General features: G+C 34.5%; 1 protein-coding gene across 3 annotated transcripts in view; it reads left to right on the top strand.

Moving 5' to 3' along the window:
* grm7 (glutamate metabotropic receptor 7) overlaps window positions 1–18,790 on the top strand; it is a 221,421-nt gene that overhangs the window by 142,500 nt on the left and 60,131 nt on the right. For all 3 annotated transcript variants that reach the window (XM_082137816.1, XM_082137815.1, XM_082137817.1), the window contains one exon: window positions 4,725–4,864. In XM_082137816.1, the coding sequence (XP_081993942.1) occupies window positions 4,725–4,864 (140 nt within the window). The remainder of the gene's footprint in view (window positions 1–4,724; window positions 4,865–18,790) is intronic.

Here is an 18,790-nt window from a genome sequence, read left to right as displayed (position 1 = left end):
CACACACACACACACACACACACACACACACACACACACACACACACACACACACACACACACACACACACACACACTGTATTATTAAATTTCATATTTTTAATACATATTCCAGTTCACATTTTCACCCAAATTTTATTGTTGGTCATATCTATAAAAAAAAATGCAAATTTGCACACACACACACACACACACACACACACACACACACACACACACACACACACACACACACACACACACACACACACACAAACACACAAAGAAGCAAAATGGCAGTTTGGTACCTTTGCTTCCATTGTTTTTGATATTGTTTACAGTAGCACAGTTATACTTGTACATTGTTTATAATTTATGACCATTGCCTACACAATAAGAAAACCTTCCCTCTGGCATACATATATAATTCAAATACTTATCCAGAATGTATATTCATGCATGACTTCTTTTATTGTGAAATGCAATGTTCAACTGTTGACTTGACAGTAAGAACATGAATCATCATGGAATTTATGCCGCTACACTTTACACAATTTCAGCTTTAAACTTCTTATTGTGCTCATGATAATGAATTCCTTAACACACATTTAGCTAATTCCTTTATAAAAGTGTCATTTGTATTTCATACAAATATGAATATGTCATTTGCACTGACAGAGGAATCATAAACCTTTGTAAATCTATGAAATTGTACATGCATAAGAAGGTTTTGGCTTTACTCTCCATACTTTAAAATTGTACATTGAGACACGCAGGTTATGATTAAAATGCAAATTCTGATCTAATTCAAACAATATATGAACTATATAAATACAGCCAGTTTAAGCAGTTTGCCACATATGAAAATATATTAAAGAAGACATAATAAAAGTCCCTTCCAGGCAAGTCATTTCACTCGGCAGCCATCTTTAAAAGAAAAAATTGTAACGCAAGTACAGCTTCAATCTCTTTGAATAGGGAAACATCAAATTCTCCAAAGCTGTTCACCAAGCTTATGATTAAATTTCATATTTGAAATCATCAATTAAATCTTACGACAACTGTCACATACATTTTGTTTCTAAACGCTTATGACCAAAAACGGCATTTTTCAGATTCATTTATTTAGAAGGCTGGACTTATTCCAACATTTTGCGCATTGCACTTTCTTCCATTCATAGTGATACAAACACACAGTCTTTATATATCTAAAGTCTTTGATATAATTCAAAATTGATGGAAGAGTATGTCACACAGTTACTTGTTTATCTAATAACTGCTCTTATTGATGAAATGATGCAGCCCTATTTATGTCTGCTGGTTATTTAGGCATGTTAACTCTTGTGATGAAAGGATGAAAGATGGAAATTAAATAAAAAAGAGAGAGAACATACTGCTTGAAGTTTGGCGAATGACGCTTCTGGCATTTTTTCAAAGGGTTCCTCCAACGAAAACATAAAAAAAAGATTCAGAGGCTCCTCGCATACTAATAATTAATATACTTATGAAGGTCTTGTCCAAATCTAATCTACAGTGCAATTACTGTATAATATTGAGTAGCTTAGAAGTTTGTGAGAATGCACTGCGGTGATGTGACGTAACTGGGACATGCGTGAGGTGAAAAATGAAACATAAATGATAAAACTCGACACCTGGAACATAAAAGCATCCATCATTGAACTCTGAAAGCTGGAAAGCTGTTATTTGTGGCATTCAGCTGTTTTTTCAGGCCCTCATCCGCTCTTAAGTGTTGCTAGCGTGTCGGTGTTATTTAGCTCCTGTAGTTTTCAGCATCTTCTTTCTCCCCAAAGTCTATTAGTAGAATAAGATATTTCTTCCTTCTTCCCATGATGCCCTTTTAACAGCAACTCGAACAAACAACATAAACCTGAAAGGCAGCGGGCGACGCTGAAGTGACTGGATAATGAAAGAACTCAAGTAAACTAGAGCGTTTTTGTGTCCGCCCATGTCGCTCAATGTGACGCAACAGTCGATCTTTTGTACTTCTGTCTTCAGGGGGGCAGGACAAACTGTTGTCTACTAAATAAAGTCATGTGACTAACCGAGTCAAGTGGTGCAATAAACATGCAGAATAATAATAATAAATAAAAAAACTGTACATTACATTGCAGAGCATAACCTCCGCAGACAGACGGACAGACAGACACACAGACAGATATATAGATAGATAGATATATAGATAGATAGATAGATAGATAGATAGATAGATAGATAGATAGATAGATAGATAGATAGATAGATAGATAGATAGATAGATAGATAGATAGATAGATGGATGGATGGATGGATGGATGGATGGATGGATGGATGGATGGATGGATGGATGGATGGATGGATGGATGGATGGATGGATGGATGGATGGATGGATGGATAGACAGACAGACAGACGGACAATAGATAGACAGACAGATAGATGGATAGATAGATAGATAGATAGATAGACAGACAGACAGACAGACAGACAGACAGACAGACAGACAGACAGACAATAGATAGACAGACAGATAGATAGATAGATAGATAGACAGACAGACAGACAGACAGACAGACAGACAGACGGACAATAGATAGACAGACAGATAGATGGATGGATGGATGGATAGACAGACAGACAGACAGACAGACAGACAGACGGACAATAGATAGACAGATAGATAGATAGATAGATAGATAGACAGACAGACAGACAGACAGACGGACAATAGATAGACAGACAGACAGACAGATAGATAGATAGATAGATAGATAGATAGATAGATAGATAGATAGACAGACAGACAGACAGACAGACAGACAGACAGACGGACAATAGATAGACAGACAGATAGATGGATGGATAGATAGATAGATATACAATGACAGACAGATAGATGGATAGATAGATAGATAGATAGATAGATAGACAGACAGACAGACAGACAGACAGACAGACAGACGGACAATAGATAGACAGACAGATAGATGGATGGATAGATAGATAGATAGATAGATAGATAGATAGATAGATAGATAGATAGATAGATAGATAGATAGATAGATAGATAGATAGACAGACAGACAGACAGACAGACAGACAGACAGACAGACAGATAGACAGACGGACAATAAATAGATAGACAGACGGACGGACAATAGATAGATAGATAGATAGATAGATAGATAGATAGATAGACAGACAGACAGACAGACAGACAGACAGACGGACAATAGATAGACAGACAGATAGATGGATGGATAGATAGATAGATATACAATGACAGACAGATAGATGGATAGATAGATAGATAGATAGATAGACAGACAGACAGACAGACAGACAGACAGACAGACAGACAGACGGACAATAGATAGACAGACAGATAGATGGATGGATAGATAGATAGATAGATAGATAGATAGATAGACAGACAGACAGACAGACAGACAGACAGACAGACAGACAGATAGATAGATAGATAGATAGATAGATAGATAGATAGATAGATAGATAGATAGATAGACAGACGGACAATAGATAGACAGACAGATAGATGGATGGATAGATAGATAGATAGATAGATAGACAGACAGACAGACAGACAGACAGACAGACAGACAGACAGACAGATAGACAGACGGACAATAAATAGACAGACAGACGGACGGACAATAGATAGATAGATAGATAGATAGATAGATAGATAGATAGATAGATAGATAGATGATAGATAGATAGACAATGACAGTTAAATAGATAGATAGACAGACACACAAACAGATAAATAGATAGACAGACAGACAGACAGATGGACAATAGATAGATACATGTGATAGATAGATACAGGATGTGACTGCAAAAACAATCCTTGATGAATATACATTTTTCTATCTTCTAATATCTATTTAGATTTTTTGATTTTTGATTTGATTTATTAGACAGTAACACAAATAAATGTATATCAAGAAGTCATCACAGTGACATTATACATTAATCAGAACTGTCGAGGATAACACAAGAAAGTTACAAACTTATTTCCACTGTGGTCCTCCTTGTAGTCTGATAAATGACTCCAATCTGTGATATTAAGTCCGTCTCTTCATCTGTAAACGGAATGAACAGAATTATCCATAATTAAACTTTCCAATTAATAATCTTTGTGGATCAGCGCAGAAAAGTAATCGTTTGAGAGAATTCGGAGGCATCCGTAATTTAATATTTTGTTGTTTTGCGATTAGGTTTGTCCACGGATGAGCGCTCGAAACCAGTAAAAGTGCTGATTTAAAGGCCGCAGTAAAGCAGTGGTCTTCCCTTACGAGGGAACGCTTCTCCAATCAGAGAGTCCTCCTGAGAGCGACCCGGCACAAGCCACGACTCCCAGTGTAATGAGTGTGAGTGTGGCGAGAGGAAGCTTGAGAAAGACACTGTTGATTGTGTTGTGGCAGATTTGTGATGGTGAATGCCAAGCCCTGCAGGTAAAGCTCTTCAGACTATCGCTTGAGATTGAGTGTCAGGACGTGTCAGTCTCCGCTCCTGGCCTGAGGGCCACGCGCTGTTTGTGTTTCTGTCACGAACAAACAAACTTTTTTTCTCTACGGAGTGCAACTCTTTTTTATGTTGTTGTTGTCTGCAAGGCATGTCAGGTTGTTGTTTTCCCCCTTGATGTGTGGTTGATGCACAGTAGTTTCATCCGACAATGTTGACTGTACGTTTCTAAATATGATTTACTTATTTTTCCTTTCGTAGGGAGCGCTACAACGTCCGTCACGTTCAATCGGAATGGTGACGCACCGGGACGTTACGATCTTTTCCAGTACCAGATTAATATCAACAACACTCACGGATATAAAGTTATTGGACAGTGGACGGAAACTCTCCAACTTAACGTGAGTATATTTGATTTGCAAAAGAGTTGTCATGATATAACGCATTTCTGATTCATACATCAAAAGTTTATGATCTGATTTTGGCAGGTTAGAGAGAGGAAACCTGCATTTTAGGTGGTTTTAATTTATACTGGTTCCCAACTATGAAAACATCCATACATTAAGCGATGAAACCTGTTTAATGGTCCATACGCAATACTCAAGAAAAATCTGTTAAATATTTTTACGTATTGTATTTGTTTACTTATTTGTTTGTTTATTTACTCACTATACAGTTTCAGAAAAACTGGTGAATTTATTTATAAAAAAAATTTCACATGTTGTTTGAAGGTTTTATTTATTTATTTATTTATTTATTTACTTACTTACTTACTTATTTACTTATTTATTCATTATCATTATTATTATTTAAAGCTTGCTTGTTTATTTATTTATATATAATTGTAATTTTTACTATTCAGTTTCAGAAAATCTGAAACTTTTAATATATATATATATATATATAATTATTATTATTATTATTGTGTATATATCTAGGCTCTTATTTATTTATTTATTTATTTATTTATTTATTTATTTATTTGTCCATTCATTCAATTTAAGGAAAGTCTGTGCATTTTTAATGCAACTTTTATATGTTGTATGTATCTATTTTTGCTTAAGGCTATTATTTATTTATGTAAGTATGTATGTATGTGTGTGTGTGTGTGTGTGTGTGTGTGTGTGTGTGTGTGTGTGTGTGTGTGTGTGTGTGTTTGTTTATTTATCATGTATATGATTTTATAAATATATATTTAATTGTTATTTTTACTATACGATTACTATACGAACATTTAGAATATTTTTTTGCATATTTTGTTGTATATATATATATATATATATATATATATATATATATATATGCAACAAAATAGTAAAAAAAAATATTCAAAATGTTCGTATAGTAAAAAATAAAGTGAAAGTAAAAATAGTAAAAATAAAATAAAAAAATAATTATATATATATATATATAATATATATATACCCCGAAATAGGTCATGTATTTATTTTATTATTTATTTTTAGTTTCAGAAATGCTGTATCTGTGAATGGTTTTAACACCAAGTTTCTTTTTCCTTTTTTTTTTTTTTTTTGTATTCATCTAGTTTAGTTTTAACTTTGTTTGTTCATGTATTTTTAATATTAAGTAATTTATCAATATTTAAGTATCCTTCTGGTGGTTCAGGAAGCTCTTTCCACACCCGTCGGTTGGGCACAGCCAAGCAGAACAGATAAACATAATATAATTTTGTCCAGATAATTGCTAGGGACATTTCAAAGATTCATCTTAATAGCAAAAGCTTCATAAAACCTTAACCTCTGATTGAACCGTAGATTATACGTTAATGTGTATGAGAAACCCTTGCTCTGGGGTGTACAGGTTATTATATGTGCATTAATAATACCACCAATCTGTTCGTGCCTATGCACCCTGGGATTATTGAGCACGTGCACGGCAGCAATAAATAAAGCGCAGTTTAAATGAAGTGAAATGAAGTTAATTTCATACACAGTTTGATTATGAACTCTCAGTCTCAGCATTACTGTAAGGAACACTTTTATGATCAGTTTTGTCTTTCAGGTCTAATATTGTCATGATGGAGCAACAGTTTTAAGAGAAGCATGTTAGTTAAAGTTAGTTAAACTGCAGACATATTTATAGCCAGCTACTTGAAACCAGTTCAATTAAAATACATTTGTGTATAATTTTCAGGATAACTACATCTGATGTTTGTTTGTTTTTTTGTTCTTTTTTTTTTTTTTTTTTGGTTTGTTTTGTTTTGTTTTGTTTTGTTTAGTTTTTTTGTTTTGCTTTGCTTTGTTTTGTTAGTTTTTTTGTTTAGTTTTTTTTTTTGTGTGTGTTTGTTTTTGTTTTTTTTTGCTTTGCTTTGTTTGTGTTTGTTTTTTGTTTAGTTTAGTTTTTTTTTTTGCTTTGTGTTTGTTTTTTTGTTTTGTTTTTTTTGCTTTGCTTTGTTAGTGTTTTTTTTTTTTTTTTTTTTGCTTTGCATTGTTAGTGTTTTTTGTTGTTGTTTTTGTTTTTTGGTTTTTGTCCTGTTGCAGTCATTAAGCAAGTGGGTTGAATTGTATGTTTTTGTATGACCCATTTCTTAGGATATATTACACATTATTATCTCTAATGAGGTAACTGTTATATTAAAACAGTTTATCCATGCCATAACTAAGAGGTCTATAGTTGAGGTCAGTGTCACATGATTAACACAAAAGGATTATACTGATATTAATGAGGGGTTTCTTCTGGTCCCACTAGCTTTGTGTATGTGTTTGTGCCATAACACTAAAAGGTATTTTATTTTATTTTATTTTATTTTATTTTATTTTATTTTATTTTATTTTATTTTATTTTATTTTATTTTATTTTATTTTATTTTATTTTATTTTATTTTATTTTATTTTATTTATTTTTTATTTTTATTTTTTATTTTTTTTATTTTTTTACATATTATTTATTTTAATATATATATGTTTATTTTTGTTTAGTAGTATAGTTTAGTGCACATCAGACTCAATGATGTTATTATGTTTAGGTCCACTCTCGCTGTAATTAGATGATCGCCGTTTCACCCTTGTCATCATTTGCTTTTCATATATTGACATTCCCAAAACTCAACAGTTTCTAAAAAATATGCTATGAAAGGATTTGATGTTGTCATGTGACATCGTCTGAACTTGCCATCCGCGCCATGGTTGCCTGCTACATCTCATTCACAACAACTACTTTTAATTCCCTGACATCTGGTGCTAATTCATCCGAAAGTTTGATCTCTTTTTTATTTTATTTTATTTCCATAAAGGCAAAGAATCATTGTTTTGTCGCTGGAAATAGGCGTCTCATCGTACATACTTAATATTTGTCAGGCTGTGCTCTCGCTTGGCCTCAATGACGCTGTAAATGGACTTGTCTTGCGTTGTGGGAATCCTTTTTTATGCGCAGCCTGTGAAAAGCTGTATTATTAGAGGAGAGAAGAACGGAGAAAGTGAGGGTGCGAATGCTGTCTACTTGTGATTCACATCTTCAGGCCTCCGTTGAGTCACAGAAAAGAAGTCTGACTCAGTCGTCTGCAAAGATCGCCTACGGCTCCCGCAGCAAATGTCATTTGCGCCTCAGCCCCCCGTCCTGGGCCCTTCGCACAGGGGAAATCCAGGAGACGGCGAGAGAATCCCGCAAACACAAACATTGGTGTCTTTACCCGCCGTCGTCTTACGAAGGAAACGTCACTGCTTTCCTCAACAACCTTCTGATCGCACACAAATCAGAGAATATATGAAGAGTTCAGATGCAAAAGCCTCTAAATGCCATTTGAAATTTTCTTATAGAATGATCATTTTTATCAAGCTTGTACATTTAAGTTCAGTAATTTCACTTAAATGATAATTAATAGATAATCTTCATTGCCATTTAAGTGAAATTATTGATTTTAAGTATACGAGCTTGATAAAAATGATCATTCTATAAGAAAATTTCAAATGGCATTTAGAGGCTTTTGCATCTGAACTCTTCATATGCAGTCGGTGCAAATTTTCAAATTTGCCTATAATTGTATCTTTATAAATCATATCTTTATAAATAAACTTCAGATTTGAGCTTTAAACAAATACATTTTAGCCTGAAAAAACTCTTAAAACTACATTTCGTACGCACTAATAGTAGTATTTTGAAAATGATGTGGGTTTTCTCCTCCTTCATTGACGCTCGCTGGTTGGTGCGAGATGCATTCTGGGATACATTCATGCCATAATAGTAAATGGTATTATTTTTTTATATTATTTTATTATTATTTTAAACACTACTCAAGTATGTGAAAGCTTTATTTGACTCGTCGTTGCGTTACGAAATGTCAGAACACAATTTTGAGGTATTTTTATTGCAACAATAACTTTTTTTTTTTGTCTTTTATCAAGCGCTGTGTCTCTTTCACAACATTTTATTTTGTGCTTGGAAGGTGAAGAAACATGTCAGATTAGCATGTTTTAGCTGTTAGCATGTTATATTGTGGGAATGTTTCTAAATAGTCAAGAATAGTCAAGATGGATTATTATTTTATTTTATGACAAAGTGACCGAAAACTATGGAAGCTTGTTTCCGCCACAGAATAAAACAGTTTTAAAGATAATTGCGACTTTTTATCTTACAATTGCGAGTCTACATAGAAATAAAGTCAGAATTGTGAGATATAACATCAGAATTGAGTGAAATAAAGTCGCAATTGCGTGTTATAAAGTCAGAATTGCGAGATATAAACGTTTTCTTGCAATTGCGACTTTATATCACAGAATTCTGACTTTATATCTCCCAATTGCGTGTTATAAAGTCAGAATTGCGAAATATAAACAATTCTGAGAAACAATTCAATTCTGAGAAAAAAGTCAGAATTTCGAGTTTATTTCTCACATTGTGACTTTATATCACGCAATTCTGACTTTATATCTCGCGATTACAACTTTATATCACGCAATTCTGACTTTATAACTCGCGATTACAACTTTATATCACGCAATTCTGAGATAAAAAGACCGAATTGTGAAATAAAAAGTCGCAATTATCTTTTTTATTTGTCATTCTGTGGCGGAAACAAACTTCCATAGAAAACAGTCTAAATTATCCATCAATGTTTTTAAAATTCGCTAATGGGTGGAAATGTTGTGCTAATTGCGTTCTTAGCATTGCAGCAAGGAATGCCATCATAGCCGTTAGCATAAACCGTCTGCTTCTGTGGTCAGTTTCCTCTACCGTTAAGGTGGATAGCAACAGTTTGCAGAAAATCTTGTTGTTTTTACGTGTTTTCATTTGGTTCAACAACATTTGAAGTTAACACTGTCGCCCCCTTGAGTACTGAGGTTTGTTAGCACAACAATAACTCCACTGATTCGCAGATGAGGATCCTTCTCCAAGGATCGCCTACAGCTCCCAAAGCAAATGTCATTTACGCCTCATTCCCGGTTCTCCCCACCGAGAGCATTGAAGAGAAAGCCCCGCTAATGGAGCCGCAAGGCCAAAGCTGCAGGGATTCTTTGTCTTTCCTCACTTTCTTCTCACGACGAATGCGTCCCTGCTTTTGGCGCCGTCTCAGAAAGCGTCAAGTAATGGTTTTTCGTCACTCTCTGGGCACAGACGGCCATGAAAGGTCATGTTGCAATGAGCTGTACTGGGAACGCTGATACTGAATGCACACCTACTGACTCTTATCGGAATGCTAGCAGGAGACAACAGCGGGTTGTTGGGTTTATCCTTCTTCCTTAGTGGGCTTGCGATAAAAGCTAGAGTTTGAATCCATTCCCAGAAAAGGCGCTGGATTATGGAGGAGTTGGTTATTATTGAATTTCATCAGGATGTGCTGTGGAAAAGAGCTCTAATGTGTTTTATGCTTGCTGCAGAAGTATTAATATTTAATGACATTACGCAATCTTGATTTGCCTAGGATTTGCATTTTCGCAAAAAGCTCTGAATTTTAAAACGGGAAGATGAGATGCTTCTGTTTTTTTTTTTTTTATGTCAATGCACTTACCTGCAGATTGGCACACACCTTATTCTTTATGGTTATTGGTGTAACATGACAGATGAGTCACAGAGTGCATAAATAAGCTGCAAATGGGCATATTTCCAACCTTCCTTACAATAAAACTCAATGAGGGCCGGCAATCCACGATGAAAACATGGGGAAACAAAGGCTCGGTTGACTTCATTCAGTTCACACTAAATTAATGGAAGGTATTTACACAAATTGAACATCAAGCGTGACATATAAAGGAGCATTGTTTGAAAACAAAACCGCTCAGCCATTCTTCATTTTTAATTAGCTTATCATTGGATACTTTCCCTAATACCAACAGGGTATAATTATGCACTTCCCCGGAGTTTCAAACTTTGATTAGTCTGGGAGAATAGAGCCTATAGACGTCGAGCTAATTATGTCTGTCTCGGGGATAGAGCCAATGCGTCTTCTGTCACTTGAGGGATTATGGTTGCACTTTATTGGGTTATGAGTCACACTGGATATCTTCTGCGATCACGTCCAAGACCCCCTCCCCCCACCCCCCATCTAATAGTTAATGTCATCTAAGTCAGTTGGTCATTAACTCAAATTAAACCTTGCCAGAGCGATCTGGACTCTGACGTGGACACGAAAGGCATTGCGTTATCCTATCCGTGCATTATCCTCCTTATTATACGGCAATTAGCAAATAAATTTAATTCAGATGCCTAGATCATTTATACCGTTTATACAGTACAAACATATTTGACTGTATAATGCTGCGATTTAATATTAACTAGGCTCTATGATGATCATGTATTAACCATTTCACACACTGAGGTCACTATAGTGGACAGCTATTCAAAAAGCTTATACAATTATTTAGCTTAAAACATATTGTAACATCAAGTAACATCTAAGGAGTCATATCATTGTTATCATATCATTCCATGTATTGATTTTAGATTGGGAGGAAGTTCTGTTTAATCATAAGTCCACTAAATTGGACATCATGCAGTTATATTTCAGCTACAATTCATATTATTACTGTGACTGTTGCTCTTGAAAATACTTCGTCTGTAGTAATTTTTTGGCTGTAAATAAATGTATTTGGGTTATTAGAATGTAATCTGCAGTTACATCACAAAAGTAATCTGCTAACATAATGTGCACTACTTGAAATGCTTTACTAGGTACGTCCAAAAAAGTAATCTGATTATGTAACGCATGTTACTTGTAATGCTTTACTTGTTACATTAAAAAGTAATCTGATTATGTAACGCACGTTACTTGTAATGCTTTACTCGTTACATTTAAAAAAATCCATAATGTATGTTTGTAAAACAGTTTTGACATTTTTCATAAATATTAAATAAATAATTATTTGATATTTAATAATTACTCATTACTTGGTTACACCACATGACATTAAATTAAAACTTTTGATTAAAATATAAACTTTTCTTTTCAAAACATCAATGATTTATGTTTGTAAAACCTCATTTTTCTTTTTATCTATATAATTATGTATTATTTAATAAGTCTTCGGTTACACCGCATGACATTTAAATGAAAAATATGAAAAGTGTAATATTAAAAACTTAATAACACTAGTTTAGGGTTCAATTCTCATTATTAGCATGCATATTACTGGGATTTTGGCTGTTTATTAGTACTTATGAAACACATATTAATGCCTTATTCTGCATGACCTTTTTCTACATCCACAAATCCACCCAATACCTAAACTTAACAACTTAATAACTATTAATAAGCAGTAATTAGGAGTTTATTGAGGCAAAAGTCGTAGTTAATAGAAGTGCACCCTAATGTAGAGTGTGAAGTTTCAATACAGAGCTCATATTTCCAAACAACTTGCCAAATGCCTATTTAAAAAAAAAAATATATATATATATATATATATATATATATATATGTTGTTGATTGCGCCGTGGATGTTCTTGTGAAACCTTTTTGTTGAATGAAATATCAGCCTGTTAAATTAGCTTTAGCGTTCATTGTCTAACAACAACCGCAGCCCCCTAGCAAGATCGAGGCCAATGAACGTCTGTCACTTTAGACATGGCCTCCAGCATTCAAAACCCAAAACAGTATGAGCCGAGAATGGATGAAATATGCTAATTCCTCTTTCAGACCTGGATCCATTAAGCAAAAGAACAGACTAGATTCATGAAGAAACTATCACATAATACATTTCCATAATCACGCCCCTTCAATCACGCCATGTTGCGCTAATGCGCTCTGCAGATTTATGCAGTGGCACCCGTGTGTCGAGGGACCTGCTAAAAGAGGGGTCTTCCTCCACGCTAGTTAATTAGCGTAGCAAACACTTGAACGAGGAAGCTCTGAAGCGTACGCGAGGTGTCAGATCACATGTGCGTTGCCAACTGACAAGAAGGCAGTGTTGGTAAAGTAAGCACCGTGTGACACAAGCCAGGGACAATTACCGCGGCGGACAGTTTTGCAAACTCATAATGACAACGTTTGGATGGAAAAGAGATAGAGTATTGCCACGCCTCTCATTAGCGCTACTAGGGTAACGTAATTAGCATTGTGACACGGCTTCCCACACTTGAACGAATCTGCATGCCGTTTCTCGCTCTATGAGTGTGTTGAGGAGGAGGTGAGCTGATGAAGAAATTAAGAAACCAACCAAGACCGAAGGCTAAAGAGTTAGATCTCGTCCAGTATCCATAGCAACAGGGCCGTTAATCTCATTAGGATCGCCACGAGTAACAGGGCCGAGTATGGTGGCCCCCAAAGTCCAAATTACGAACCATGCGTCATGAAGCCTGGTGGGGAAATTGCTTTGGGTGGGGAGCAGATATCAAGCTAATTACTATTGCCCCTTCATTGCAGATGTGATGGAAGGAAGGCGAACGTTAGCGCAATGCTAACCACGCTTAGTCCAGCTTGTGTAGTAAATAGATGAGCCCCGAAGGTTGTCACAAAGGTACAGAGTCAAAGTTGAAAACCTTGACCACAGATGTGCCGCAGTGGACGCATTTCTGCATGCTGTGTATGAGAAAGAAAGCGAGAGTGAGAGAGCTTTAATTCCTGGTTTCTAAGCAACTAGAGAGACTGCTTGGCACCTTGCGGAAAACTCTGAAACCTCCCTTGTGTGATTTACTACACACAATATCTGTATGGGTTTGTTTGGAGCTAGAATAGTTTGTGCTACTGACATGAATGATAATTCAAATTGGCTAAATTCGACAAAGAAATCCCACAGACTCACAGAAAAGGATGCCTGCCATATCTAGAGACCGGAATGCCCTAGCAACCGCATGGCAACACGATTAAAACTACTAAAACGCCTTAGAAAATGCATTGCAACATTGTGGCAATCGCCCATATCACCTTTGTAATGTGGTGGTGAGTATTGCATGAGCAAGTTTTGTTATTGTTTTTATTATTATTCGCCTAAAATTTGCAGCTATTTTAAAAAAAAAAAAGCAAAAAAAAAAGTTACAAGTTTTCAAACAAGTATATATTTGGTGAAAAAATATGTATTAATTATATACTATTATAGTATGTACCTTTTATTTAGAATTTTTTATTTTAATTTACATTTTAGTAATTTTCTCATGGGCTTTTCTAATTTTTTATTAAAATAATTCTATATAGTTTTAATTTGTTTATTTATTTTTTTTAATTTTAGTACTTCAACTTATTTGTTTCAGTTAGTTGACAAGGCGACCTTTAATTTTTTTAATTATATATATTCCACAATTCCGTCTTTTTTTCTTGCGGCTCCAAGTTTACATCTCAAAAACGTTTTTTCTCACAATTTTGAGTTTATATCTCAAAATTCAGAGAAAAAATGTAAATTGTGAATGTGTCAAAATCATATAAATACGTTTTTTTTTTTTTTTTTTTTTTTTTACACGTTGTAAAATGTTATATGGTAGCCTATGAACCCCCATAAACACCTACAAATATTTACAAATGAATAATTCATAACATTTGTAGAAAATACTTTCTTTACTGTGCGTGTTTACACTCATGTATTCAAAGTGCAAGAATTTTTTTTTAACTTTTTACTTGATTTAAAAAAAAAAATCATTAGCTTACACTGAAAAAGGGCCATTCACAGACAAAAACCACTCACATTTCCTTAATCAAATATAAAAATGTTGTTAATATGTAATGCAAAAACATTATGTCTTACTGTGTAGCCATTGGGAAGTCTATTGTGAGTCCCCAGGTCAAGGTTACATGGATACATTTAATAATATTATCCACCTGTCTACTTTGCGGGATGTTCTCCGCCGGGCAAACACTAGCTCTTTCTTTACCCTCAGGCTAACGTTATTTAAGCTGTCACCCCAGCTATGACGCTGGCCTGCCCACCACCATGATTTATTGACAATTGTGCTTGACTCACAATTTAAATGCAGGGAAGGGAAGAAAAGGCCTGGCTGGGCCCGATAAGAGAAGAAGGCTCCGGGAATAATGAGGGCCATCTTCACCTCCTCTCTGCACTGCTAAATACACTCCGGACCAGCTTTCCGTTCGGCCTCGGCACTCCCAGAACGCCGGGGCATGAACCGAGTGATCCGGTGGAGCGTGAAAAAACCCGAATTTGAGAACAGAACAGCAGCCATGGGACAAAACAACGCAGTTTTAAATGTCACACACAGCCTGACTTCAGGAGGCAATTGAGTTTCCCTGTAGGTTCGCAGAAGACAGTTTGTTTCATGTTTAATTCAATGCGTTATTTTCCGTTTTCATAAATTGTGAAATTCACTAGCAAACACTTTTCCAGTGTTCATTTCTCACGTGCTGCTGGTGATTTTTAGGGGAAACGTGGTTTAGGATGTTTTTGTCAATGTAGAAATAGTGTAATTTATAGGTCATTTACTCGTTCTGAACCTGAGTGACTTGTGATAGCGCAATGAAATGGGACAAATAGTGTGGAGAACAAGAGAGAACCAATGAAATATTAAGAACTGATCCTGTTGTTGTCAGTGTGTTGTTTTTTTGTTGTTTTTTTTCCACTTTTCGCCTCTGTAAATATATTTGAGTATTGAAAAAAAATATATACATTGTTAAATATACACAAAAGTTTTTGATTGGTAAGATGTTTTATGTTTTTATAAGAAGTCTCTTCTGCTCACCAAGGCTGCATTTATTTGATAAAATAAATAAATAAATAAATAAATAAATCAGTAATATTGTTAAATATTATGACAATTTGAAATAACTGTTTTCTATTTTAATATATTTGAAAATGTAATTTATTCCTGTGATCAAAGCTGAATTTTCAACATTATTACTCCTGTCTCCAGTGTCACATGATCCTTCAGAAATCATTCTAATATGATGATTTGATGCTCAAAAACATTTATTATTATTATCAATGTTGAAAACAGTTGTGGACACATTTTTTTCAGGATTCTTTGATGAATAGAAAGTTAAAAAGAACAGCATTTATTTGAAATAGAATATTTGTAACATTATACATGTATTTACTGTAACTTTTGATTCATTTAATTCATCCTTGATGATTCTTTTATTTCTTTCCCCCCAAAAATAAAATAAAATTCTTACTGAACACAAACTTTTGAACGGTAATGTTACAAATGCTTTCTATTTCAGATGAATGCTGTTCTTTTGAACTTTCTATTCATCATAGAATCCTTAAATATTAAATGTTTTCAACATTAATAATAATGAGAAATGTTTCTTGAGCATCAAATCATCATATTAGAATGATTTCTGAAGGATCATGTGACACTGAAGACTGGAGTAATGATGCTGAAAATTCAGCTTTGATCACAGGAATAAATTACAGTTTAAAATATGTTAAAATAGAAAACAGTTATTTTAAATTGTCATAATATTTCACAATATTACTGTTTTTTTTTTTGTTTGTTTTTTTATCAAATAAATGCAGCCTTGGTGAGCAGAAGAGACTTCTTTTAAAAACATTAACAATCTTTCCCATCCCAAACTTTTGAACGGCAGTGCATGTAAGATATCAAAGGACATAAAGTGCCATAAAGTATGATAAAAAATAGTTAATATGACTCATTATGCGCTATATCCCAAATCCCAACAGTTTTCTGTGAGGGAAAAGACTGAAATCTAAGTGATTATTAACTGATAATCTTTCTCTGCCGTCGGCGGCGAACTGCAGCGACACAGATTGAGTCGAGAACAGGATCAGTCAGATTCTTGAATGAATTATTCAGATTGCTTTTATGAACTGGGACTCAAAAAAACAGTTTATTCATGAATGGAGCATTGCTACAGCAGCTACAGTACATCTCTCATAAACTCCCATGAACTGGAATGACTTCGGGGTGAGAAAATGATGACAGAATTATTTAATTTCAGCGTGAAGTATTTATTTAATAAAAAGACTGAAATAAAGATAGTTGTTTGATTCAAAGGCATCTTAATCTTGCCGGGTGACGACGCCCTATTATAATAAATAGAATAAATCGTTCAGGTTCATTAGCCTAAGAATTGAAGCAGCGTGGTATAGTAATAGGGCTATAGCATACGCATGTCTGTTTATCAGTGTTTATCAGTGTTTATGATGACTGTAAACAAGGTTAATCTAAGTCAGGTGTATTTAATTATGTTTTGCAGCATATTTAGTGCGAGTGAGATGTGTAAAGAGACACATTCAGTTCAGTATTTTAGCCAATCCAGGGCTGTCAATCGAATAAAATTAAGCATTAATATGAATTAGTCGTCAGCTCTGCTAAATACATTCATGTCGCCTTCGTATTATTGTGTATTGTCACTTTGTAAAAGTTGTAGTTACCTTCTTTCTTCATCTCTGATGCCATCATTCTTAAAGTCCCCATATAGTCAATGATTTTATCCCTTAAAACTCACCAAAATTACATATTTAAACGTTTTTTCCTTAAAAAAAAAAAAACTTCATGCCTTAAAATAGCTTGAAAGTAACTCTACACCCTTGCCTCATTTAGAATATGCAAATGAACCCCGCCTCCACTCACTCACTCCAGCTCAGAGATTCATTCGTTGACGATCACTCGTTGATCTGATTGGTTACAAGGTAGTTTGTGACGTCAGAAACACCGGCGATTTCAAACCGTGTTTTTGATCCAGATATGGTCATTTCCTTTTTATCAACAACCGAATGTTAAAGTAAAAGGGGGGATTTAACTCTAAATGCGCAATCTCATTGGCTGATTTAAATCTTTAAAGCCCGTTTTCTCAAAATGACTTTTCTCTCATACTCCAAGTCCGAAATCTCCACTTCAGTGGCACCATATACACCAAACTCTCCAGTCTTGTACCTAGTTATATTATGAATACATTTACCGAGGGATTTGTAAATATATTATTCCTAGCCTGATTTATATAACATTTTATTTAAAAAAACATGGCGAAAAAACATTTTTTTTAAGGCTATAGACAGTATATTCTGATTTACAGGATAACAAAAGTAGATTTCCATAAATCCCTCTGTAATTTTTTCCCCATCTAATATGTGAACACAATGAAAACAATATTTTGAACCTGGCTTTATCCAATACTCAGATTTCGTTGTTTTAAATATATGCAAATTAGCGCATATTTAATTAGATAATGCCGAATTTGCATATTTAAACATTCAATTACAGAAAACTTGTAATACATTTTTTTATTTATTTTTTTATCTTAATGGTAGGTAATCAACTGGGAAAGTTTCATGGTGTTCATCAATTTTACCCTATTCACCTGTAGTGTCTCATATTAAAGCATATTAAAAACACCACATAGATATATAAACAACATTAAAAACTTTTCTTTTTTTTTTACCACATTTGAACTTTAAAGCTAATGTATATAATTTATTGATATTAAAATATTCAAGTACTCACATTTGTCAGTTGATCCCCCCCAAAGTGTAAACACTGCCACAAAACATTGTTTGTTTCAAAGGCCCAACCATAGATATCATATAATAAAGGCTAGATGTCTTACGGCGGAGTCACTTCCGGCATCACCGGCGTCCATCTTACCACAGGGAAGCTGTGCACTAAGGTGAGTGATCAGCACGCACACAAATCCTCTTATCTCGCTGAAATCTTGACGGATTTACAAACGGTTTGGTTTCTTACAAACGGTATTAACGTGGCTATAATTATTTCATATGGAAGTCCATTGTTATAATTATTCATATGTATGCAGTGTCATAACTACATCTCTGACGTTTATAACAAACCAAACCGTTTGAAAATCGGTAGAAAATTTAGCAAGTTATGGTTATTTAAAAGTACATGCACTATGTTACGAGTGAGCGAGCGCCCTGTGGTAAGATGGCCGCCGTGTGCGGACGTCGACCTCCATTGGCCAGCAGCACGGACGAGACATCTAGCCTTTATTATATGATATCTATGGGCCCAAC

Source organism: Leuciscus leuciscus, assembly GCF_965113295.1.
Source record: "Leuciscus leuciscus genome assembly, chromosome: 15".
Classification (NCBI taxonomy): Eukaryota; Metazoa; Chordata; class Actinopteri; order Cypriniformes; family Leuciscidae; genus Leuciscus; species Leuciscus leuciscus.
Note: the sequence above shows the minus strand (reverse complement) of the source record. Positions and strands in the feature narration are given on the sequence as shown.